Consider the following 26,679-nt stretch of genomic DNA (forward strand, 5'->3'; position numbering starts at 1 on the left):
CAAATAAAATAGAAATCATCCGGCCAGGTGCGAAGCAACGGAACGAAATGGACCTTTTCGCTGACAGTTTGACGGATCAGTTGAAATATGCTTCTTCCGACGCCATTATTTAGCCCGTACCCCGGATGGTGCGCGATTTCAATGTGCCGTATCGAATACGAAGCTTCAATCCCAAACATCCCGACGGAGACGAAGTGACGGCCACGGTTTATAACAAAATCTGCGGAGAACTGTAATTACAGTTACGCTGTAACCGTTTGTGGATCAGGACAACAATCAGGACCCTAAAGGGAGCTTATACGTCGCAAGGCGTCACAAAACATTATTCGTCAACCAATGATTTTGTTGCCTTCGGAATCATATAGTTCGTAACCATATCTTACTGCTTTCGGTTCTTTCCTGGCGACAGTTTCCTTTTCTATGGTTCTCGAACACGATATCGTTACCGTTTTAAGTAGTTACCTTGAGAAGATATTTCCATAACGGAGTCTGTTCTTTCCTCCGTCCAGATTTGCCAGATTCGAGTGATTAAATTCGACACGATTAAAATTAGCCGATTACATATTTGTATATTGCTCATAAATGTATGCATGGCTTTTAATAATGACGAATAGTGCTTTCAGCTTTGATAACAGCATCGCATCTTTGAGGTATAGAACATTGAGGGCCTAAGCCATCAGATTACATGACCTGAGACAATGTTAATCACGTTTCACAGTCATCTAAACGCTAAACGCTTTCAATTGATCCATGTACATAACCAATTCCATCAATCCCGATCAAGTTGAACTTCGTTCCATAACTTTTGACTATGCAAACCGAAACAATCTCCGGCACCAGTGTCTCCGGTCGCGCGAAATTTGTAACATAATCTTGAATTTGCCAATTTTATAACAACGTATTTACCACATAGTGCCCGCCCTTCTGTAATCTTTTAGGATTCTGGTCCTCAACTCCAGCCGATCGGACCGAAATTTACAAACTTTAGAAACTCGCCGAACATCATGCATACTTCATTGCAAACTTTAATTAAAAAAGGCGAACGAAAAATCAAACAAAAACACAAACGAAACAAAACGAATGGTTAATTTAGTTACTATATGTAGAAAGGTGAAGATACTATAAAGGTGTGATATTCATAAAAAGACCAGTTAGGACATGTTTGGGGTGTTTGAGTTTTAATTACCGTTTACTTGACTTTTAAAATGTTAGACTTTGTTATTTACGTAGACTTTTACGAAATGGGGCCGTTATACAGTTGCAGAAAATTAGGAAAGTGGGCAACCTATAGTATTATTAATCTATTGAATTATGGATTACTTCGAAGTAACTCCGCTCTAGTCTGTTTTTGTTACCCTGTTTTATGTCAACTGACTCGTCGTTGCTAAACAAACTCACTCATCAACAGAACCGATTAATCTGTGTGGAACTATAGATTCTCGCTACAACTTTCCTAATGGTCGGTTCAACGACTGTCCAACGAGTAACGCACACCATGCCTCTTATATGATTGCTTAACGATAATCATGTTATCTAGACTGGCTAGTCTCAATTTAATCATAAATGACCATCCGTGTCCGTACACCAAAGCCGTTAAACGCAGAGCGCATTGGCACAGTTCCCAAAAGTTCCGAAAATCGGACTAATTAGTCACCTCGACCACAAAACTGGTGTTGCGATTATGTTGACTCTATCATTCGGTGGTTCCGAAAAGAATGAAACTTCAATTATGGTTTTGCCTGAAACAGAAAGCCCGGCTTTTATTTCCGGCGCCATACCATGCTCATACGCCCGTTACCATCGCCAACCAACCCCTTTCGCACATGCTCTGAAAGTGCCAGACGGTCAGACCAGACAAGGGTGCTATCCCTCAAAACCGTCCGACCTCGAACCTGCCGAACAAATGCTCATGCGGGTAAGCGGGTGAAATTTGAATGCCATTTGCACCAAATTACGATCGAGATTATGTTCACAACCAGGTTCCGAACCGAAACCTAACTTCCAAAAGTTTCGCAGTGCACTTTCGAACAATGAACACAAAACTGAAGTTGTCACTTCCGCCATCGACCCTCGGAGTGGTGGCGGGAATTGTGCTGTTCGGGACACGCCAACGGAAAATTGGTATTTTATTCCATCGAGCAATTTTATTCGGTAGAGCAATTGCTTCCGACTGACATAGGGGAAAAAAAATAAAACGACACGACCGAGCTTCATCATGTTTTGTCAGCTGCAGCTAGAGCCGATGGACAAAGCGCAACTTATACTACGGGATGGGACGGCCCTGTCCGCAGGAGAACAACTTGTCGATCGCTCATCGACAAGCAAAAAAATGAAAGGAAAGAAGCCCAAAATTGTATGTAGGCGAAAAAAAATGTGCTTCCAGAAAGTTTTTAACAACACAAGCCTCCGCTGGCCGGCAGCATAAGTTTCCTGCCGAGCATCGCAATTCGAAAGGACGAGTCCGTATAAGTTTTTGGCTCGTGGCACAAGGGCGAGATATCTCGGTGACTCCATCGATGCAACCGGCAGCGGAAAATAGTGTTTTCCCAGACAATTGCGCTTTCGGAGAGCATCACGAAACACACATGCGGCTCGGCGGTTCGACATGCGCACGTGTTTGGAGAAGATTCCAGTGTGAAGCATTCAAATGCTTTCAAAAAGTTTACCCGTGGTGCGACTGGATTAGAGAATGTTTGATTTACCTCGAAGCTCGTTCGAAGCACGCTCGCCTTCTCTCACATGAGTACACCATAAACACCATTTTCCATTTTGTGGGACGCCTTAGTGCGCGATTGCGTAAACTGTGTGCATTTACATAAAACATTACTTAGGCACGGCGAGCAGTTCCCACCGAACCGACCGGGTTTCGTCGGAACTTTTCGCAGTATTCGGTTAACCTGCCACTAGCTAAATGTACTCGAAACTATGGATTTCAGCTGCTCGGTCGATGTAAAATGTTTGTACTCTTTCGTTGCTCACTGCACGCCCGTTGATTGGTAACATTACACTGTTTACGCCAAGCATTGATGCATGAGACGTTTTTGGGAGTTGAAATAATATTTAAGATCAGTATACAGATTGTCTCAGTATACAGCACAGGAATGTGACATACCATCTGAAACATGCATCCGTAGTGGTAACTTTCGCAAACTGCAAGTGAACTGCATCGGAGTTACTAAGAAATTAGTGAAAAGCGTTGTGTGCTATTATTCTTTCATGTTTGAGCATAATATTAACCAAGCATAAAATATATTCCAATGCTACCGTCGCTTGTTAAGCTCGCTAGCTTGTTCTTAAGTTTGCGTAATGACACAAAATATACGTATACGTGTTGAGTGAATAGTTGAGGAGATTGTACAATAATTCGAGCCTCTTCGATTTGTTAGTTTTAGTGTATTCAAGCTGTTATGCTGCCTTTCTCCTGGCAAATTGGTTGTACCAAAGAGTGAAAATAATTTGACTATTCAAACTGTCTTTATTATTGTTATTGTTGTTAAATAAACAAAATTATTTGTTTATTGTTGAAACATTGCTGAAACAGCTGAAACTCCATCATATGAACAACATGAATAATTTCCGGTCTGACTTGGTTATGTTTTATAAAGCAAAGTTAGTTTATCTAATGATTGATTGAATTATTAATTTAAATTTCACATCATTTAATCGACAGTTGGTTTTTCATGATTGGTAAAATAACCGGAGTGTAAATGGAAAATATGATGTACGAATGGTGAAACTATAACAGCTAAAATCACATAAAAAATATGGTTTACATGTTAATGTGATGATCTTGTATTTTTTAATCCTCCATTTTTACATCAATTTCATTGCCCTACCTCATCCATCAATATCAATATCGCTAACAAGAAACGGCTGCTGTCGTACCAGAGACAAGCGGCAAACACTAAAACATTCATGCAAAATATGAGTTCACCCTCGCACATAATCGACCCATAATCGATACCATGTTTTTGTAATCCGCGCTGGTGGTTTTATTGCGCTGGTGGAGATCATCGAACCAGGCACCAACACGCAAATATGGTTACAGTCCATAAACATCTGACTGCCCTTGGCACCGGATTCCGAGACGCAAGATTTGGAACACGAAAAACACCCAAACATGCCCACGGCCAAAGGGCCAAACACTGTAGCGCACACGACATAAAGTGTGTAAAAGCATAACAATGACGCACTGCGAGACAAACGGAGCGCTGCCTCCTTCGATGTCTTGCCTCAATGGGGACTGTGCCGAAGGGCCTCCTTCATCGTCATTTGGCATGCGTAAAACGACAAATCATATTTTACCACAGCAACCCATCCAACTTAGCTGGCTAACATGTCTCATATTCTATCCTATGTTCACGCTGTTCGACTCGACCGCATCGTTCTCTCAATGCTTTATGTCAAGATTACCGAAAATAAGATGCTTTTGCACCAACAGAGAGAAAAATGGTGTGTGTGTGTGTGAGAGAGGGAAAGAAATTCAAAGCAAGTTATAGATTAAGTAATGGCTGAGCAAAAAGGGGATGTACTCGCTGTTATTTCCGAAAATCATCTTTGAGCTATAACGGATAGGCTATAAAAATTAAATAAATAAATAAATTACAACCCTATTCATCAGATATAGTCTTGGGTCGTGTTTTCTATTGGCGATGCCAAAGTTCTATTCCCCATGCCATTTCGAGGAACACGTTTAGTGTCGGACAGGAGAAAGTAAAAGTACAGCAGAGGAGCCACGCTGGCTAAGGGATTGCTGCCTCAGCTTATCGAAAAGTGTCTATAGTTTAAAAAAAAATGGTTGATTCATGTGTATTGCTCCCCAAGATACTTATAGTAAAGAAGTTTTGTTTAATGATTAAATGTATTATCAATTATTTGGATCGTTATGATCGATTCTTAATTATCGCAATTGTAACATAACCGGCGAAAATCGATGGTATTTATGCATTCCAATCGGCCGACACTTCTTTATTCGATTTATAGCTTTTAAGCAGGAAGCTATGGTTATGCTATTCTATTACTTCAGAGGCAATAATAATTAGAGCTATGATCAGTTGTTAGCAGCTCGCTAAATTTGTTTTACGATCCTCATTTTTAGGCATATTTTGTTCATTTCGAATGAAAAAAAAAATGCGATTTTCACACTAACCCTAAACCCTCGGCAACAAAACAATTCCGCTCGGTGTTCGCTCAGCATTAAAACGGTTCCATCCGCACGGACGACTACGGTGGACCCATAACTCTTCTACCGCGCTCAGTTTTGCTTGGCCCAAATTTTTATTTGCCATTTGGCCCCCCGGATCCAACGCTGCATAAGCACGCACGTCGCACGTCGCGGGTGCGGGCGTAGAGCTGCTGCTTCCATAAATCAAACCCCCGGGCCCGAGCCCGAGGACCCGGGCCGATTCGCGTTCGGCAATGTCTGGAATTTAGAACCTTTTTACGCTTGGCGCGCGCGGCTCACGTCTTGCTCTGCTGTAACTGTGGCGTTCGTTTTTTTTTATGCTGCTACACACTGCCCAGCATCGGTTGGTTCGGTTGGTTGGCTTAATTTGCTTCCGCGGCGTACGATGTATGTAATGTTGGCAGCTTTAAAAATCTCCCTCGCCTCTGGTTTCCGATACACAGCTCGACATCCACATTCTTGGGGCCGGCATATTATTGGGAGCGATAGTGGCAAAGATGATGAGTGGTTTTTGGTTGCATTTCGTCATATTTCACACCGCCACACGCCACAGACAGAGAGAGAGAGAACATCAGAAGCATTGCAGCATAGTGGCTGGTATTTGTACAAGATGCTCTGACGTTCGCCAGAATCGGGCGCCTGGAATATGTTGAAGGCCTTTCACAGAGGCCTGCCACAGAGGATGTTCTTCCGATGGCCGGGTGTGATCCACTTTAACCCCCTCCCCGGCGATCGTTTGACCGTTGACCTAGAAAACCACACGTTTCGGAGTTCATCATCGGCGTATCGTTGCCCCTTTCTGTGTTAGGCGCACATTATTACGGGCCTACCACCATGGGGAGGACGCCGTGGGAAATCGTTGGCCCATGACCGGTGCAAGGTCATGCAAAAATTTTCCTCCCTCCGACTGGATGATGGGGGCCGTGAGCTATGTTTTCGCTCGCCCTGATTTATCGCCTTTCGTGCGCGCTCGTGGTTTCGGGAGGGATTTGATTGATTCTTCTGGAACAAGTGGAATTCGAGGATAAACGATCAGGCCACGCGCCCGTTCGGAAGTGCATGCTCTGGTTTTTGTTTGTTTTTCAATTGGCTCAAATGTCCTATAACCGGGGCGGGGAGGCTACGGATGTGATTTATTTTATGCAAAACCAATCGGGAAACGAGTATTTCGAAATGTAAATATTTAAATGTGAATGTAAAAAACGGTTTTTAAACTATTTCGAACACGACGGCTTTTCGGCTTTTATCTATAGCTCTCTCTATATGGCTTACGTCAACCATTGAACAGTCCATTTTGCTCCGAAAAAAAGCATTTTGTTTCCAAATAATTCATGTATCACGTTCCTCAAGAGCGAATGTCGGATGACACTGAGCGGCGTTACAAAGGTAAGATTTTTTACCATAAAACCTTCTCAGACTGTAGGCGATTGCTCGACTCAACGCGCTTCGAGCTCATAACAAAGATACAAACCGGCACAGAGACATAACACTTTCTTCCAAAATTGGGAAAACGCCTTCCAAAGGTCTGAACATTTACGTGCCGTTAGTTATCGTTCCTATATAGACAATGTAAATTTTATTTTTCAATTAAATCATTTTAACAGGAACAAAATGGTGAATGTTTGACCTTAATTGGTTATTTATAACTATGCTGAATAAAGACTCCAGCGTCGAACAATAACGATGGAAGGCTTATCGATTGAACGAATGCCAACCGACAACCGATTTGGAGTGAATATTGAACGCCTAAAAGCCTACCATAATAGGATGCAGTTAAAGTGGCTCATACGTTGTTTAACAAGGGAATGTAAAAGCATCCGGATAACTTCACTATAAGGGTCGGAATTAACATAAATGATACAGGTCAAATGAAACCCTTATTAGAAACCGTTCTCCTTTTCCGATATCACAACGGAACGCTTCTTAGCCCAGAGAAGTACACCAGCATCAAGAAGCCTGTCTGTTTTCCTATGTGCTCCATTGTTTTTCGGATGCTCATCAGCAGTAATCTGAACGTAAATTTCAGTAAGAACTGCTTCCATGACACACCAGCTCCCAGCATCAGGGTGGTTGTCGGCCAAATATCGACCGTGGTTAGGTGGTAATCTGCGGCATTGTCTGCGATAAATGAACTGGAAAATCCAAGAACAATCGGGTTTGCTCAAGTTTTCCCTCAAACACGGGCGGAATCGTAGGTTGAACTTTTTAACCCATCGCCCACAACAATGCACGGCTACACGGCTCTTGTTGCTGCTCGTTCTATAAAGTAGGTGAAAAATGTGAATTTTAACCAAACACATCGACTAACCACCCCCGAGGGTACTCACAGTAGGAGAAAAAACCGGCACCCTGAACATCATCACCGCCTGATCCCTCGAACGAACGGCCAGACGTCTTCGGGCCGGACCGACCCTTCCCTATCCAAGCCCAGGCACCATTCGTCGACATCATAGGCTGCGTGGTCAGCGTTTACCGGATAGAACAATAAATTTGGTACGTAATCTAAGAGCTTCCTCCTCTCGTTACCCAAAAAAGAGCTCTTCCCGAACGCTCTTTCCAGTGTCCAAGTTCATGGGCGGCTTCCGGATATCAGTATCGTCTCATCCAACGCCGAAATAGCCCAACGTTGGCACGAGTGGTAAAGTCTACCGACCAAAAGTTGCATAAGGAGGTGAAAATTAGAATACAGCGCTATTGCTTCTTCTCCTAACTAAATTCCCAGCGTTAGCTTTCGAGCTTGTGGGGTTTTGATAGTTGATATTTGCTGCGTTTGATAGCAGGAGCTCGATCGGATTATTCTGCCCTTCTACGCGGCCGTCTGCATGGAATACGATGAAGGTTAAGTTGCTCGCAATGCCTAAGCATGATTTATAATATTCCTTAGTTTTTTGATGAACGTTTGATCTCATTTGGTACAGTCGTTCGTAAGTCTATATGAGAAAAAGTCAACCAAATCAAGGATGCTTTTTTAATACATTTACTAACGCAACTAATTGCGTTACTAGACTTACGAACTAATGTACCAAATGATTCGATCAAATGTTCAGAAAAAAACTAAGGAATATTATAAACGGCAACAACTTTTTGAACAACTGTAGTAAAACGGCATTTTGTTCGATCGTGTACTCATGTAGTGCAAAAAGTTCCACCTTCCACAGCCTAAGGCCACCGTTTAGTTCGGCTGGCTGGCCCTAGCAATGCGTCTGCTCTGCGAGAATGGATTGCTACCAATCCCGAAGCTATTGAAACACTGGAAAACTATTGTGCATGAGATTTGAAAAGGTTAGACCATGTCGACTTTTGTGCCTTTGAAATGACGTTTTGCGGGGCTTATCATTGCTTTTCTGCTACCTGCTGAAGAAAATTGCTACAGAATCGCATCGAATGCTTGTCAAAGCTTGGTTTTGGAATCGCAGTACTTTCAATAATTTAAAAATAGCGATTTTGACTTAACAAGCAAAGAGCGTCGGAAGACTCGGAAGAGCGACACAAAAAAAACTTTCTGAGGAGACCACAAAGGTGTGGTGTACAATAAGCTCCTAAACCCTGGTGAAACCGTTAACTCAGATCGCTACTGACAACAAATGATCAATTTTAACCATTGATGGAAAAAAGGACCAGAATGAGCCAACAGACATGGTGCGGTACCTTGACTCCATAGCAATGCGCCTGGACACAAAGCAAAACTGCTTCGCGATACAATTAAAGCACTTGGCTGGAAGATGCTACATCGCCCGCTGTATATAATTTATAGCTCTAAACCAGGTACCAGGTAACCAGTATTGGGCCAAAAATGCAGCTAGAAAATACTTTGCTAACGTAATCACGATTCATTTCGATGTGCTAAATAACCAAAATAGGTAGTGCTTAACTATTGCTATAGCTTATGGACTATAGCTTATGGAAAATGTTTGCCGTTTATCCGTTTCCATGGATCACTTGACGTTGTTTCGTTCGCATATGGGCAGCGGTCTCGCGGAAAACCCTTAAGGATCAGCTAATAAGGATCTGACAAACATTACCTTTTCTTTCTAAGTAAGTGAGCTAAATATTGGCACATTGACATTTTCGCCAAATTGCATGCTCAAATGCGCCTGCATTTATGAAACCGATCCGCGTTAGATTGGAAAGATGGTCATGCTGCGTTCATCGCCCTTCACATGGCTTAACTGCCACACAAGGGGGTATATTTCTCGTCTCGCTGTCGCCCGAAAGCTCACTTCCGGTGTGTAGCAAAGAACAGTAAGCTCTACCCAGTTTTCCCCAAGTGTGAATTAGATTCAATTGTTGGTCGCCTCAAGTCGCGCTCGTCATCTCAGCGCACGAACCCGAACCTCGTGCACCGCTTCCCCATGACACGCACCGTGCCGAGGTGAGCAAACACGGGAGCGAGCCCTCCCCGTTTGCAAACAACCTGGCGTCGTACCCGGCACAACCGGCAGAGAAACATTGCTCAACTCCGCCAGCAGCCGCACAGATATTAATGGCCCACAAACGTCGTCGGCTGCGACGGGCCGCGCCGCGCTCCGTGGAAGCGGAATCCTTTTCACGCTACCCCGAGTGGGGTACCGGGTAGGGGCACACTGTTTATGTTACATTCTTACTTTCATCCTGCATTGCTCCATGCGCGGCGGCGTTGATAAGATATAACTTAATCTGCTGCCGGTTCTTCGCCGACGGACGTGGTGGGCGCATGTTTTCTGTTTCTATCTTCCATGCTTCGTTCGCCGGACCAAAAACACGGAATGCTTGAAGCTCCGAAAGGCAACGCTGTTGGTGGGAAGGAACGGTGGTGGTGATGCAACAGAATTTTCTTACAACCGTTTCCGGGCCGGGCCGGGCAGGGCGCAAAAAAGCTTCCTGGGGCATTTCACTCAGTGGTCGTGTGGTCAAAAAACCGCCAACATGTTGACCTCTTTGTTGCGGCGAAAGAGAGGAAAGAAAGTTGCGTGAGGTTGTTTGAAGTGACACGAAGAAAACCTACTATTGAGAGGTTTTTTTTTAAATTAATTACAAAATAGAACCAGGCGAAAAGGCAAACGTCGTTTTTTTTCTTCAAATCATTGTTGAAGCAAAAGTTTTCCAATTCATCAGCAATTTCCAAAAGGTAAGTTAGACAGTACTACTCATATTTAAAAAATTAGACGATAATGATCGCCGGAACTAGTGAATCCTGCACTAGGCCAATCAGAGACATTTTAGAGCGTAGACTGATAACATTGCACGATTGCTATTCTATGAAAAAGGACCTCAAAAAATATTGACAAGCATTGCTTGCGATTTAGAAATGGGATTGACCAGCACACTGTACTAAATTCCGTGGATTTTTTTACATTTCTTAACACTATTTAGTTTCAATCTTGAGAAGAATAGTTCCGGGGCGGTCAGAGACTATCAGAACTTCGGGACAAAATGTGACCACCAGAAGAGCCCATCGTGCAGCCACGCGCAGCCCAATGTCTCAACGATCGTCGGGACCACCTGACGACTCAGCGCCACTAGGCTCCCTTACCAAAACAGATGCTATTAGATGGAACATGCTTTTCCATTTTGCTAATTAGCCGCAAGTTTCCCAACGGCAGCACGACCGCAAAGGTCCTGCGGGCTGGAATTTGTTTTATCTCGCGCCACTTTGTGCTCCCAACACTTGGGCTCCACTCTGGTCCAGATTATGGCACGGCCCAGGTACCGGTACCGTCGAGCCGATAGGTGAAACATAAGTCGGATGTGGTGCGCCATGTAAACGCCGGGCATCAACGGGCATGCTGTACTACTCACCCGAATTCGTTCCCTTGTGGCCAGGTCGGCACCGATTGGATCTATGGCTGCGAGGACGACGATTGTCGTACAGCAAACGAGTCTGTAATCGAGTGAAAGAGAAAAAAAAACACAAGGTTAGAACATTGTGAACGAAAAAAACAGATCACTCCGACGCCTAGGAAAGGTAGCCGCCAAACCGTTCTTATCCCGGTCAATCCGTACGTACACAGCAATCCCTCTAAGGAGCACGTTGGCCCACCACTAACATAACTGACCTGGTGCTACTTCCGCCTGTACTATCACCACTAATTGTTTCTTGATTTCCTACACTTAGCTCCGCTGTGGAAGCCGCCGGGCAGCTAGAAAATTATCTACGGCACTTGGCAAGAACCGTAACCGTGGCAATAGGTCATAACGACGATGCTGTTCGGCACCACATCGCAGGGAATTGATGGCCTCGATTAGTGACCCTTTCAACGCCCCCCGCCTCGGTGCTCCGGCGCCGATCGCCGAGTGGCTCCGGGTGTTTGGCTGAGCGGATGATGCACTTTAGACGTCTGAAGACTTCCGCAAAGCCGCGCGTGTGGTTGGCAAGTGTGAAAAATGGGCCGGATCTTATCTGGAGCAGTATGCCCGTTGGTCCGTCCATTTGTGATTGCGAAAGGTCTTTTCAATTAACGTTTAATTAAAAAACGATCTCCGGGCACGCGCCACCGCCGAATGATGAAACGATGAACGGCACGATGATGATGATGCGACGTTGGGAAACCCTCCGACGAAGCGACGAAGAAGAGGCCATTCCGAATTCCGGCTCGTTTCGCTTTCGAATCTTCGCAACCTGACAATCGGTCGCTAAAAGTTATCTCGTCTGAAAGGATGCAGCAAACACACCTGAGCACCAGAACCCAACACGTCGTACGTTGTTTTGGGTGCCGTAGCCAACCGGCGAAGGCCCCGCGAGGCTGCCAGGGCAATTTCAAGGTACATTAAGGGACACGCTTCGAACATCGACCGTCAGCGCATAAGTTCGTTGAAAGCTACATCGTAAAAATAAATAGTGGGAACATTGCATTGCATAAGTAATTGAAATATGAGTAGCATAATGTCTCGGCATACGTTCGGCGAACGGTAGCACCACGGCAAGGAACGAAAGGAACAAAGGTCCATAAAACCATCGATAAATCGCACGTGTAGCGACTGTCTTTATTTAATTTGCACGATCCACCGAGGGACTTTACGTAGCGAAACCAAGCTTGCGGGTGGCCGCAATATTTATGGGCAGGCCTCTCTCAGCACCCCTATCTGGTTGCTCTATTCGGAGAGCGAAAACCATTTTCTGGCGTGGCATAATCAATCGACTGCATTCTGTATGCAGTTGCAGGTTGGCACGAGGCGGCCAATGATTGATTGACGATTGGCGATTGTGTTGATGGCGACCGGAACGAACATAGTTCTGAAAGTAATAATTCCATGGCGGTACAGTACTGACGGTTACCTTTGAGTTTTACGAGTGACTGGAATGGAAGACACTTTTGAAAAATACAGCCAATTGATTGCCAGCATAGTTTAATAACTGTCCCACGGTACAGAGATCCCTACGAGGTTAGGTCAGCTCAACACGCTTTCGAAAAAGTGTCATAAACATAAGCCGAACGACTCGATGGTACTAATGACGTGATGGCCGCCCTTACCCGATGGCCAATAACTTTGATGGGTTTCGGTGCCCTTACCTACAACAGCCTGAAGACGGTACGGTACAAAACATAGAAATCCGGTACCAACTTGATCCCAAAAAGGACGAAGCGAATGACCGTTAAAAGGACTTCGGAAGTAGCAAAAAGCCGGAATCAGTCACCAGATGCCGGTTGGGTGATGCAGATTGAGACCCATTTCACCGTCAGCTGCACAAGGAAACCGAACAGTTGCATGGTCCAACGACAATGGCAATCTGATCTTTGTTTCAAAATTGAGGAAGGTTGTGTAACGTCAAGATGGCCCCATTCTGGCGACACAGAATCTTGCCGCTAACTGAACAAGCATAAAATGGAACGTTTTCGCACAGCTCCAAGCTGATAAAACCAATCCCCTGGGAACGAAGGGTTTGGCACGAGCTACTGACCAATGATACGGTTTGGAGTTTAAATGGTTCGTACAGAAATTAATTATATAAAATATAAAAAAGTTTTAAACATTTTATTTTGTGTTATTGTTTCGTAACAAATTGCCCGAATAATTTAAGGCATTAAATTTGTAATTTGCAATTCATGCGTTTCATCTTCTCAGCTTCACACTGAATTCTGTGACGCGCTACGAAAAACCGTAAGAAAAATTATCAAGAATATTACAGGCTTTGCAAGAGCAAGAGGAAAAATGCAATATACAGACCAATAGAGAGGAACGTTCGCCAGCGACTCTCGAGCGAACATCCATCGCGACGCGTTTCAGCTCCAACGCTTGGTTATCTTTATTACCCTAACAAATTCAATAAAATATGGTCGTGAATGCACTGTGCACTCACAATTCAGTTGGACGAATTCGTTGCAAGGCACGCCTAGCTCCGAGTGAGGCAAGCTGACCATCCCGTTTCTAACACGCTACATCCCGTAGCGTAGCGCCCATAGGAACCAATGGAACCGAATCGAGCATATCGATTAGTTTCTGATGACGCCTGGTTCCGAAAGCATCCAGTGCCTTTGGGTAACGGAATCCGTAATTGGTTTCATTGCACGAAACTGAAGATCACTAAAACCGCAGCCAATCGCCAGCGTATGTACGGCACTCTCTGCACCATACATTTATCGACACAACGTTTTCTGTAACTTCGCCATCTCGACTTTACGCAACTGCAACCCTAGCGCTGGCGCTAGAGAGAGGCGTGTGTGTCGGTTGGAACGGTTGATCCAGGGTTTCGGCAACACTGAACTGAATGCCAAATAATGTACAGAATAATCGTAAAGGATGTTCGTGTGCATGGCATTGACTTAGAACGGCTTTCTACACTCCCGTAATGCATTCCTGTGAAGGGCCTTTCTTCGCCATCGCCACCAGCCTGTAACGAATCTACAAATTAAAACAGAAAATTTCATAAATCGTATTAGCCTAACGAATGGTCTCGAGTGTAACCGCCGCACCGTCGCAGGTTCACAATTTGTTTGAAGATATTTGTTCCACAAACACATAATTGATTGCCCTCACAGGATAGCCGTGTTCTGGGTATGAGAGGACAGTTCCAAGGAATGTGCATGTTTACACCAGCAATATATTTGTGATTGAAAGTGCGAAGCTTTGAGCATTGAATTAAATTCTACGTTTGCGACCGTATGCCCGTTCACTTGGAGTAGTTTTCTATAGTAACATACCGAATTCTAATATTTTACTGGCATGTGTTGTAATGTAATTTCGTATGACGTATGACTACCTTAATGAAAGTATTGTCCGTCGACAGCTACTACTTTCTTCCATCTCTTAGGTAGTTCCTCGATTCCGTGTCGATAGAACTTCTTATCTTTAGGAGTGATCCAATCAAAAACCTATTTTCCAACACTATCATAAGAAGCGTACCTCTGTGCTGCCAAATCGTTACTCATGTAACGGAACAAGTACTAGTCCGAAAGAGCAACATCTGGTGCATACAGCGGGAGGGTTAACAGTTCCCATCCGACATTTTCGAGATAGGTTTTAACCAGTTTTGCGATGTGGAGTCGAGCGTTGTCGTTTTGAAAAATCAGCTTATCATGTCTTTTATCCGATTCTCTTCGTTTTATGGCCAAAGCTTGGCTTCAAATGCATTAATTGTTGTCGATGGGATTGTCCATCAATCACTTCATTGGGGTTTAAAAGCTCAAAGTACACCACGCCTTTCATATCCCACCATATGCACAGCATAACCGTTGCATAATGAATATTTCGCTTTGGACCTGGTTAACCAAGCTGTATACAGGGCTTTTTGCGTTTAGGATTCTTGTAATAACTGCCCTTTTCATCACAAGTGCCGATTCGGTACAAGAACCCTCTTCTTGCGAGCGCAAGCAGAAATTCGCATATGGTTTTCCGTCTTTCAATGTATCTTTTTCCTATTCATGGCAAACCCAATAAGACGTTTTTCTAATCATTCGCATGGCACTCAGGCGATTGGAAACTGGCGTGTGGTCAACTCCTAACATTTCTGCAAGTTTTGTTTGCATCTAACATGCATTCCGATCGAACGATGCTACCAATTCTTCATCATCAACCTTTTTTGACTGTTTAGGTCGCTCTTGGTTTTGCAGGCCAAAATTACCACTTTTTAACCGTGAAAACCACATCCGACACATTCTGTCAGTAAGCGCAAGTTCACCATAAACTTCCATTAAAATTTGATGACTTTCGGTAGCAGTTTGTATCATATTGAAGAAATGAAGAAGTCTTTACCCGCAAAAACACTTTATCAGGAACAAAACTCGACATTTTCAGAGGCTTAAAACAGGTGTTGTTTACATTTTGACCAAACAAAGTATACTGCGTTAGACGCGCAATGACAGTAGCTGTCAAACGCACATTTTATTTAAAAAAATGTGACATTTAGTGAGTAATGCGATCTATTTTAAAACCACATGAATTAACCTAATAAATACGGACCAGCGCGTTCCGCGAAGGAAACACATATTTTTAAACATGCGCCTGTCGCATTCGCGGCACGCGGCACAATGAGTTCGCATAAAGGGACAACACTTCTAGTGCATAACGCTATTCGCTCCACCGGATACGGTGTGTTACTGCACGGGAAGAATACTAAAAAACATCCCGGAAACCCGTTCTAGATCATCTAACGCTCGACGCAACCGTAACGGCGGCAATGGCGCAACTATGCTAATTATGTAGAACTATCTGCGGTGCGAAGGAATCAATCGCCACAAATCAGCGCCAGGAACAGCCAGGAGAGCCGGATTGCTTGCTTGCCGTCGTAATTACTTCATTTGGAGTGCGCTTACACCAGAGCCCCCACTTGAGAAGTGGCAAGCCTCTCGAAACCGTCACTTCCCGCTCGACGCGTGATCGTAATGTTAAGAGGCCGCCGCCTAGCACGAAGGGCACAGCCTGCCGTCCTGCAAACAATGAGCCCTAGATTGATGGTTGATTGTCGCGTTGACGGTCGGGTTCGGTTCGCACTGCTTAGCAAATTTCTGCCAGCACGGCGTTAGAGGCAGCATTATTAGGAGGTTAGGAGCTTGCGCGTGAGGTTAAGATGCACTCGTATGACCGCATGATTATGGGTTGGGTGAGCTTTTGTGGGCTGTTTATGGGTTCGATTATTGAACAGTCCATGTGCGACGGGCGTACCAGCAGTAGGCACGTGTCGTCAGCAGATCGGTCTTTAAACCGATAATTATAAATTTGTTCCAGTTAGTTAACACACCCCAAGACCTGCCCCGACGCGCGCAGGTGGGCAGGTTATTGATAGATTCCCTCACGGTATTATTCCGGTTTAGAACAAGCATTAGCTTTCGTCATTCGAGCGGTTGTTGCTTCGCTGGGACCCACGGGCCCTTGGTCTCCTTAAGCTTTAATGTGAGAGGCCAACTGAACGCACGCGTAAAAACAAAATGTCACATATACTTGAAACATTTTGAAACAGAATAGTACCCTTCTGGGGTCAAGGCGTAGCTAAATCGTGCAAGTTGGTAGCATAAGCGAGGCACGTCTTAAGTGCACACGCGAGCAACTTCTGTCATTCGGAAAGAAAGAACCGCAATGGGTTAACCTTTTCCGTCTCTAGCTCCCGCAACCTGTGCCAAACCGTCGACGACCGACAGACTGGACTGTCGGCACAACAGGGAAAGTGCATCAAGACGGTGTAAGACACACATGAAAGTGTTGCATTGAACCGTAGGAAACCTAGCGGTATGGAAAAAGATTACTCACTACCCTGCTTGGAGCGGACAAGACGTGATCGGAAATCATCAGCTCGTTAGCGTCCGTTTTGGCACCTAACTTATCGTTACCTTTACGGTGTATCTTCGCCGGCTTACCGAATGAAGATAGTTCCAATTGAGCGCCTACGAAAATGGAGTGTGTAGTGAAAAACTGTCCACTGTAGGTAAGAACGAGGTCCACTTACAGTAAAACCTACCATCCGCATGTAAAGAACTGGCTCTTTTCAGACGAGACTACTTAGTAGAAATTAGCACAAAATAGCGAACCACCCATGATCGTTAATCATTGCCTAGGGTCAAAGCAGCGCCGGATATTATCGTTCTTCGCGGTGCGTGCCCGTTACACGTGCTTTACTTAAGCAGCCCAGCGCAAAGGGATTCATTTGAAAGCCATTTTTCATGGCATTCAACAAGGAAACATCAGTCGAAAGCGCTCCGCTCACGGGGTCAAGATTCATTCACGCGATTCAACTAGATCATGGTCGGCATGCACGCACCGCTTGTCACCGTACTGTCACAGACCGGCACTGATGGTTATTAATATTATGTCCGTTTAGTTGGCCATGTGGCATTCGAAAGAACCAAGTATAACCCGTCGGAGCGACACCAGTTCTTGCGATTGCTAATGATGGTGTGGAATATGACGGGCAGTAATCTTTGTTGCTACCGGACCGTTATTGTCAACAACAAAATTACCAAAAACTTGTTTCTAGCTCTTTGAACAAAATGAACAACTATATGTTCACAAATTATTATTGTAGGACTAAGTTCCATCAGACCATTTCCCAGTGGACAGTTGCATCCTTCGAGGCTAAGTCCCCGCAGATGTCCGCATTGCGGCCCAATCATGCGGATGTGAGGTAATTATTCACTTCATACCCAATTACTCCGAAACCGTACGACTGAAACATTTATCCCGGCCGAGGCTCGCCACCACACATATCGCCAACAGTGCGCACAGGACCCAGGACCCCGATCCGGAAACCGGTGCCGCTGGCCCGAAACTGTGGTTTCCGCCGCCACACAATGCTGCTCATCGCCGAAACTCTTACGTCGGCCATGAATCCTCAGCATTTCTGCACCATTCAACCCGGAAAAGCCGCTTCATCAATCGCACTCCTGGCATCATTATATGTGGCCGGCCGGAAGCGAGGAGGGCGAAACTGGTGAAACATCGCAATCATTCCTCTGCCCAGCAACTGGTAAGTAACAGAGGCGATTCCACAGGACACTCGGACGCTCAGCTCAGGTGCGTGTGCGAGAGTATATCCTTGCATCAATCGTTTCTATCCGTGGCGTACGCCAGGTACAAGGCAGAGATGAAACCCAATCAGAGCCAGAGCTACGCCTGGCCAGACGCACGCAATGTGCGGTGCGTTGCCCAGCCCACGGTCGGAATGCTTTCACCCTCTCGCGGCACGGTTCACTTGTCACAGCAATAATGGTAAGAATAATAGGGAGGATAATAATAATCATCATCATCATCATTGAATTCATCGCCATCATCGCCTTACTCAGCCACCCATTGTCGGTCCGGACCCGAACGAGTACCCGGACCCGACGACACGGAGGTCCGACCTCCGGAGCAACCGTTAGCACTGTCCGTTCTAGCGGTGGCAATCGGGGCGAAGACGGTCGGCAACTGAACATAAGAAGGTAAACATCTTGAAAAGTGATGCTTGTCAATACGCACTACGGCACTCTCTCCTTGGGCAGGCAGGGCAGGCAAGGCGACGCGAGTCAATCAATAGGACTTTTGATTCGTGAATCCCGCTGGCACGTGGCTGACGATGCTGTTTTACCGCACTACGGTTGCACATGGTTTGCCCATGCTCGTGGAATGGCCCGTGCCTTAGTTCTTAGGTTGGTTTTCGAACTGCGCTCTCACTTTGTAACCCCCTTTAGCATTGCTCTAAGCTCCAACTTTTCCCACTTCTTTTCACACCCGTTCCGCCAAAAGCGAGGGCTTTTCTTGCATCTCCCTCTCTATTTCGTTTCTTCTACACTAAACCGGGTGACAAATAAAGCGAATCGAGAAACAATATGGAATCAACAAATAAACAAACCGTTTAAACAAACAGGCAGAAAGTGAATTTCCAGTGGACCCTTGGGAGGCGAGCGCGTCGTAAGAAATGATATACTAAACGGATTATTTCATCAAGTGAAGTTAATTATTCGAGTGGGTCCTACGAGTTCCTACAAGAATCAAGTCGAATAGACATCCAAACCGCAAAGCCAAATCTAAGTCAACCACACACAAAATATCTATAATAATTCTCTTATGTTTACCTACAGTAAATTTCCAGCGCATGAAACATGTGTAATGTAAATTAAAAAACGCAAACCTCTTTAAACAAACGTTCTGCATCGCGTTTGAGTGCGAATGGTGCCTTCGTGCGAACAGCTGCCGACGTCCCCTGTGGCTATATGGAGAAGCTCGGGAATGGTCCTGCGTAACCGGTGAAGGTGAAACGGAAACAACATTTACTCAAGTCCCTCGTCCAATCATCCGCCAGCCAGCACGGATACTTTTCTGGTTGACCAGCTCACTGGAAACCGAAAACGCTGGTTTCGATTCAAAAATTTATGTACGCATTTCGTTGGACGACGGTGTAAATACATATCCGGCGGCAAAATATATCAGTCACTCTCTTACGCTCAAATAGAAACTTAATTTCGGGCAGCTCGTGGTAAGGCTGATTTTCGTGTTTTGTTCAGTTACTGAAAGCAAGGGCTAGGTGAATAGTGTAGCGAATATTCATCACAAAGTAGGCTAAGATAGGTATAAAGGTAGTGTATAATAAGATAAGCAGTTAGTCAGTAAACGGTAGTTAAAGCCGAAGGTTGTTAATAAAAAGATATTATTAAAGATATCACATGGCGACCGTGACAGGACCACGAATCATGCAAGAAATAAAGGAAGTTGAACAAAACCAGTGTAGTACATTTGTCGAAAACCACGACTGAATTGAAAACGCGTGCGAATTGCAAAAGATATGAAGCAGGATAGCCTTCATTTGTGTCGCGCAAAGCAGCGTCTCTGTGCTGATCATAGTTCACATTGAACGACTCACTTGGAATTGGAAAAAAGTTACAACATCGCATCACAGGCCAACTGGCATAAGAAGACGCCGAGACAATAAGTAATCGAAACTGATGCCCAAATGAGCAAGTGAGAACTAGATTTGAACGTGGCGACTAGTGAAAAACGAAACCCAGTATCGTGCAATTTGCCAGCCGTTTTGAGAATTTTAAGTGGAAGCTTATATGAAATTCATTTGAAAGTGGTGAGAAACAAGAAAAAAACGTGCATTTTTCTGCGGCACCCCGAAGATGTCGACGTTCTCATAGAGACAAATACAAAAGCAAAGCAATCCCAATAGTCGACGACAATGGTGGCATAAGTACCACACCGGCGATAGAAGCGCTGCCAGAAATCACCACTAGAGATGTACAAGTTTGAAAATAACATATAATAATTGAAAATGGCATCAGCTTTGGAACTCATCCAAACAATCCCTTTGTTACTCCCAATTTACAATAGGGACAGCACCAAATTGAACAGCGTGATTGCAGCTCTTAAGGCTTGCAAAACAATTATTACACCAGAAAACAATGAGACAGCGTTGCAAGTTATCCTATCACGCCTAGAGGGGAAAGCCAGCCTCGCGGTCGGCAGCTCGTCAACAGACATAGATGAAATTATTAAGAAAATTGAAACAAAGTGCAGGTTGACAATTTCACCCGAAACACTCGTAGCTAAGCTCAACGCTACAAGGCAATCGGGCGAAGTTTATAGAGGAAATTGAGAGGCTTACGCTTAAGTTAGAGCAAGTTTACATAGACGAACAAATACCGGCACAGGTGGCCGAAAAGATGGCCATTAGAGCAGGCGTTAATGCGCTTGCAACAGAAGTAAAAAATACCGAAACAAGATTGCTGCTAAAAGCGGGTAATTTTAAAACCCTTACGGCAGCATTTGAAAAAATATTCGAGAACGATAATAGCAACACAAGTAATGTTCTGGCCTTCCAGTCCAGAACATAGAAACAATCCAAACAGATGACAACACAATGACAACAATTACAACCGCAACAATTACAACCAGAACAATTACAACAACAACTACTACAACCGCCAATACAATGGCAATAGGAATCGTCAATACAATCACCGATATCAGGATTATTGCAACAATCGGTCCTTCGAAGATAACAACAACCCAGAACCAACACAAAACTCGCAACACAGAGCAAACCAAAGAAGATTCGAAGATTCGAAGGATAGATACATGTCTAATGAAAGAATGTTTCTAATTCAACAAGAGGCCGAGTCATCGGCCAAAACGGTTACTGGGTAATGGTTACTGACAAAAACTTGAAGAAGTTCGCAAAAATATTATAATTTTCCTTATTTATTCTGTTGTTAGTTTCAAATTTATTTCGTATATCCTATTTTCAATTCAAATTCAACTTTCCCTCAACTACCGAAAACACGACCCTTTTATAGTGTCCAAATCACCAGGCAGTTTCCAAATGTCCGTCATTGAACATCCATCGCCATCGCTAGACGCATCGTATACTGGGACAGGAAAATGTAAGATTTATTTATTTATTTATCTCCCCGAGTGTGGGTCCACTTTACGGCTGCAAGAAGCGATTTGGGAACCGATTATAAACCAATGCAGGCGCGAAAAGCAGTTACCACGGACAGTTCACGGACAGTTCATGTCTCTCGTCTTTTCCTTCTGTCTCGGATAATCTCATACGAAACACTACCAGCAACTTCGTGTGCTTCTACATTCGTACATTTCATCACGAAATAGAACGCAATAAGAATGGGGGGGTCCACATCATAATGGGCTCTTCTACTTCGAATCAAAACCAGCTCACCAAGCCTCCAGTGGAAAGTACTCAAATGCACTTCACCCAACAAGTGCATCGCATGGATAGTAAAATGTCACATCGAGAGTGACGCAACGAGGAACGTCCACTTAATAGACGCCCCAAAAGACGAGAGTATTCCGGGAAGTCTGGAGTGTTCTGCTCTTATGTGCGGCGTTTGCGTTCTCGGTTCGGATGGCGAGCTACTTGTTCTGCGCCTTTGTGAGTACGGGCGAACCTACCACAGTCCGAAACGGGAAAGAGTTTTCCAATTGTTGCGGGATTGCAACATGAAAAGAGAGTTTCAAATGCAACCGAAAACAAAAGCACTCTCCGCAGGAACTTGACGAAGAAGAACCGCCGGGACCTTAACCCTTCGCGACGATGTTTGCCACGGGAACCCGGTAAACGATTTATGCGTTTTTTTCATAATCACATACGATGGACAACTTGTAATGTAAATTTTATTTTTCATTCTTGAGCTTTATCTTTTCAGCGTCCCAACAGTATGACATTTTTCTATTTTCAAATCGAAAGCTTTTGCCTGAATTACATAGCACGTGCCACGCGTTATCTCCTGATGAATCATGTGGACAAGAAATGGCTCTGCTCGGACCCTGTCCGCGATTGATAGCCTAGCGGGGGCCAATCGGACACCGAATCATTGGACGAGTGCTTTTTTCGTTTTTACTCCAATTTTCGAACGAAATCAATAGAATTTCAACGATAAGAATGATAAATCATTCAGCCACACACACACACACGGCGGTGAACCATCTTGCGGCGAAAAGATTTTCCTTAAAAGCATTCCTAAGCCATGACCCCAACCGAGAGGAGCAGCCCGGCGCAAATCACGCAGCCACCGGTTTCCTTCGTAGGCGGTCTCGCGCAAATCGTAAATCATCTTTTCGCTCGCTGCCGGACCGGAAACGATACGGAACACACTTCAGCTTAAGGAAAGGAAGTATTTTGTTTCTTATTATTCGTTGCTCGTTCGGTCCGCTAACCGAACACGTTCCCAGTTGAACAGCCGACTATTCAAATAATAATGACAGACGCATCTCACGTGTGCTTCACGGCCTTTTGGCAGCTGCTACAGCCTGAACCTACAACAGTGGCCCGGTGGCGGTTTTTGAAGAGATTTTCCACCTTTTCTCGCCTCACCTGGCAGCTCAATCAATCACGGCTCGTTACATTTTCCAATCAATTTCACCCTCCGATTCGCCAAAAGGCTATGCAAAACTGCTCCATTTTGCACGAAAACGGCCGCTGCCGGGGATTTTCTCGGTGATTCTAAACATTTTTAAAGCGGTAATGGCGTCGGTTGACCGATATTCTCCGACTCCGACCGGCCTACCGACCAACCGATCCAAGGCTCACGACGCTTCTCGCTTGAAACCCGGGATCGGCATCCCAAAATGTTCTCAGCCCAACTCAGCGGATGCCGTGATGTCTGCAGGGGATTACGAATGCCGCTCGGACGAAGTCATCCCGGAACAACAATTAAACATCCGTCAAACTGTCGGATTTTAGATGGATGCCCATTCCCGACATCCTTGGTCTCCCTCTTAGACCCTTTGCCACCGACCAGAGAGTAGTGTTGCTGCACTATGGCACTGTGATTTCATTCACGGCTCACGTTTTAGCAATCTGTTCGGAGTTTCGTGTAATCTCCGCTTGCATATTGTGAGCCAGCACGGCATGACGAAATAGTTTAACTTTTCGGGTTTTAAAGTACGAGGGGTCGGGCTGTTCCGGAAGCAGATGCCGTATATCGCACACCAACACCATTTGCTTCGGTGTACGAACTTTCTTCGTCCTTACCCATTGAGGACGTTACATAATGAATTTCTTCTCGCTCCCGAACGCCCATCATTTGGCGTTGATTTCGGTTCGGTGACAATGAACACGCAATCCACAACATCTTCAAGCGTCACTCGGTAATCGCCATGATTACACTGCCAAGAAACAATTAATTCTACATCATGTAACCGTCATGTACCATCTACTTACGATGGTAAGCACCAAGAGAAAGCACAGGTCTTTGGCCAATGGTTGCTTCCGAAGTTCGTTATCAAGCATTAGCACCCGACGTGTGAATGTTGTTATCAGCAGAGCTGTGGCCATGTGGTAATTTCTATTTCTCAAATACCAAACAATCAATTAAACCACGCCGAGTGAAATGTTTGTGTTAAAAAACGATGACTTTATTCACTTTAGGCAAATGGAATGAAACAGGACTGCAAAATTTCACCCGATCTACATGATTTTTTGGGTGATTCAAATTGTTGCGTTTCAGTTTTATGCTATGAAACAACGATTTAGAATGTAAATGTTCTTTAATCTTAGAAGAACGGCCCTGGCCGTATTTATTATGTGGGTTTCTGTTAGATTTAACCAAAACCAAGAACGAAAGTTACGGGACACGCGCGTAAGTTTTATGAAGCTTCTAAAAATCAAACATTCTTAGTTTTTATATGGCCAAAGGTTTTGTTTTCAAATGGCCGCCAAAATTCGTAAACAAAATTGTTTTAAATGCACTAAATGAATCGAAACAACAACCAATTCACAAACAAATGTGGCTCAGTTCGTTGCTTTAAGGTAAAAAAGCAACTGCAAATTCGTCAAATGCCAGATTTTGACTCAGACACAAAAGAATGACTAAAAACATTTCCTGGTATGCGAACTAAGCATGGCGGCTGCTGTGGAAGTGATTTGGAATTTATGACCACATCATAAAACCATAATTGAACCATAAGGTTGCGGGCGTGACAAGACGTAAACCAGTTCACAACCGCTAGCAACTGTTCGAGAGCTTAAATAGTTTATCTTTTCGGCTAAATGCGTGCGGCAAATGACGGAGTCTAGATAAATTTTAAAAACCGTATTGCTAACACATGACCACATAACACCAACACACGATGCCGACTTTCGGCCAAATCTAATTAGGAAACATCTAATTAGAGGTCTTCTCACACTTCCGCCCAAGGAAGCTGCATTACATCAACGATCATTGTGCCACAGGTGAGCGAATGTTTCTGATGGCGACAAACATCTTTCAAAACCACCGACTCCGTTCAACATCGATGCAACCTCCTTCGAAGGATTGTAATTGTATTATACAATTCTACCCTCGGCGTAATTGTATTAAACAATAAACAGCAATTTAAATCACGAAATGAACACATATTCTTCATTTTGCCGCCACGGACCGAGAGGGATCAATTTTCTCGTACAGCTCCCGGAGTCTGGCATAAAATAAATCGTCCAGCACCATACGTCTCCACTTAGGAGCATTCTACTGACGGACCGAACAAGCGACGGTCGGATGATGGAGAGATAGTCTAAAGTCAGTTATTGAGGTAATTAAATTTACCCCTTTCTTAGCACCCTGAGGGTCACCACCATCGCTGGTGGTGGTGTCACGAGCGGGCTGCTGATATGTAACCATACCGTCGTATTATCCCCCATCACCCACTACCAAACCTCTGCTGCTCCTTCGGATTCCTAGGCCTGCGGCGCCGTCGATGGGTCGAGGTTTTGTCTGTCGCACTTTCGTTCGGTGATTTATGCTCTGCTTGTTTTATTGTGTATGATTATTATTACTTTTTAATTGATTCCGTCCTCCGTTAAAGGCTCGCACAGACTCGCACAGGGGGGGGTCAACTAGGGTTATGGTGTGTGTGATTTTGTTCTTTTATCACTAAATTTTGAAGAGCAACCATGTTCGCCAACACTTGGTTCACACCGACGACGAATTGGTTTGATTAATTCGGTGTTTCTCTCGGCGAAAACACAACGTATGGTTTATAGTTACCAATCTCGGTCCAACATGCGACACACTGGCTGCTCGGGACACACACTTCGTGAACGTGCCGAAAGGCAATGGGAAAATGGCAGCCCTTTCGTGAAGAAAGGTGAAGTCATTGTGAAGATGATGGAACGTTCTTCGCCTTGCTCCGTCGCCCTCGCCCGTGTGGATCAATAGAAAATCAATACAGAAGTAAGATTTTATCTCACGTTCGAAACCTATTACGTTTAATGACGCAGTACACTCAGCAGACTTCGTTGGGCCTTTGGGGTGGGCGAAATTTTCTTTTTCGGTTCATCAAACTGCTAGAACTACGCTCCTCGTGAACCCTACCCTAAGCTTAATACTGGGGCCGCCGGTAAATGCCCACGAATGATTGAAAATAGCGAAAAGGACGCGCGTGAAAAAAGGTGCGCTTCGAAAAGGGTTAAGCAACTCGTCGGTAATAGCTTTGCAGGGCGCCAAATTCGCACAGAGAGAACGGTGGCCACCTTTTGGGATGGCATGCCAATAAGAAAAGCGCATTTTGCAGCTTATCAGCCGTCTTTATCATCATCGGCAGCATCGGCTGGGCAAGACATACGTATTTGATTTTGGTTCTGCCTTTGTCCAGCTGCCTGCTGCCCAGAAGTTCTGCCATGTTCTGCCAATGGCGCTTCAGATTTGTTCGTGGCAGTTGAACATATCGCCGACAAGGGCCTCAACAGATAACAACATCGATCGATTTAATTCGATCGTCCATTGTGATCTGCGAATCATCTAGTATCGTTGGGCAATATGTACAGAAATGATGCTGATGATTTTGTTTTAATTTGATTGGAGATAAAAAACAAACTTAAAAAGGAGTATTGTGAAACAGTTTGAGATGGTTGGTACTATAAAAGTACCGTATTTTTCCGTGTATAACACGCACCCATATTTTAAGAGAAAAAAATTGGAAAAAAAGTCTTTTATTATACATTTTTCAGATATGTGACATCCAGCATCCCAATGATAATAATGTATCATTTTAAATATTCTAATAATATTCTATATTATTCTACATGAATATTATTTTATATTATTCTATGAATATTCTAGTAAAGTAGACTAAAGATAAAATGCGTATACATTGCAATAGACATACTA

General features: G+C 44.4%; 1 protein-coding gene across 1 annotated transcript in view; it reads right to left on the reverse strand.

Annotated features, from left to right (window-relative positions):
- The window catches only part of LOC128270561 (thrombospondin type-1 domain-containing protein 4), a 79,165-nt gene that overhangs the window by 50,766 nt on the left and 1,720 nt on the right, over nt 1-26,679 (reverse strand). Inside the window, exon 2 of the mRNA XM_053007971.1 lies at nt 10,964-11,045. Coding sequence (XP_052863931.1) covers nt 10,964-11,045 — 82 coding nt within the window. The remainder of the gene's footprint in view (nt 1-10,963; nt 11,046-26,679) is intronic.

Source organism: Anopheles cruzii, chromosome 3, assembly GCF_943734635.1.
Source record: "Anopheles cruzii chromosome 3, idAnoCruzAS_RS32_06, whole genome shotgun sequence".
NCBI lineage: Eukaryota > Metazoa > Arthropoda > Insecta > Diptera > Culicidae > Anopheles > Anopheles cruzii.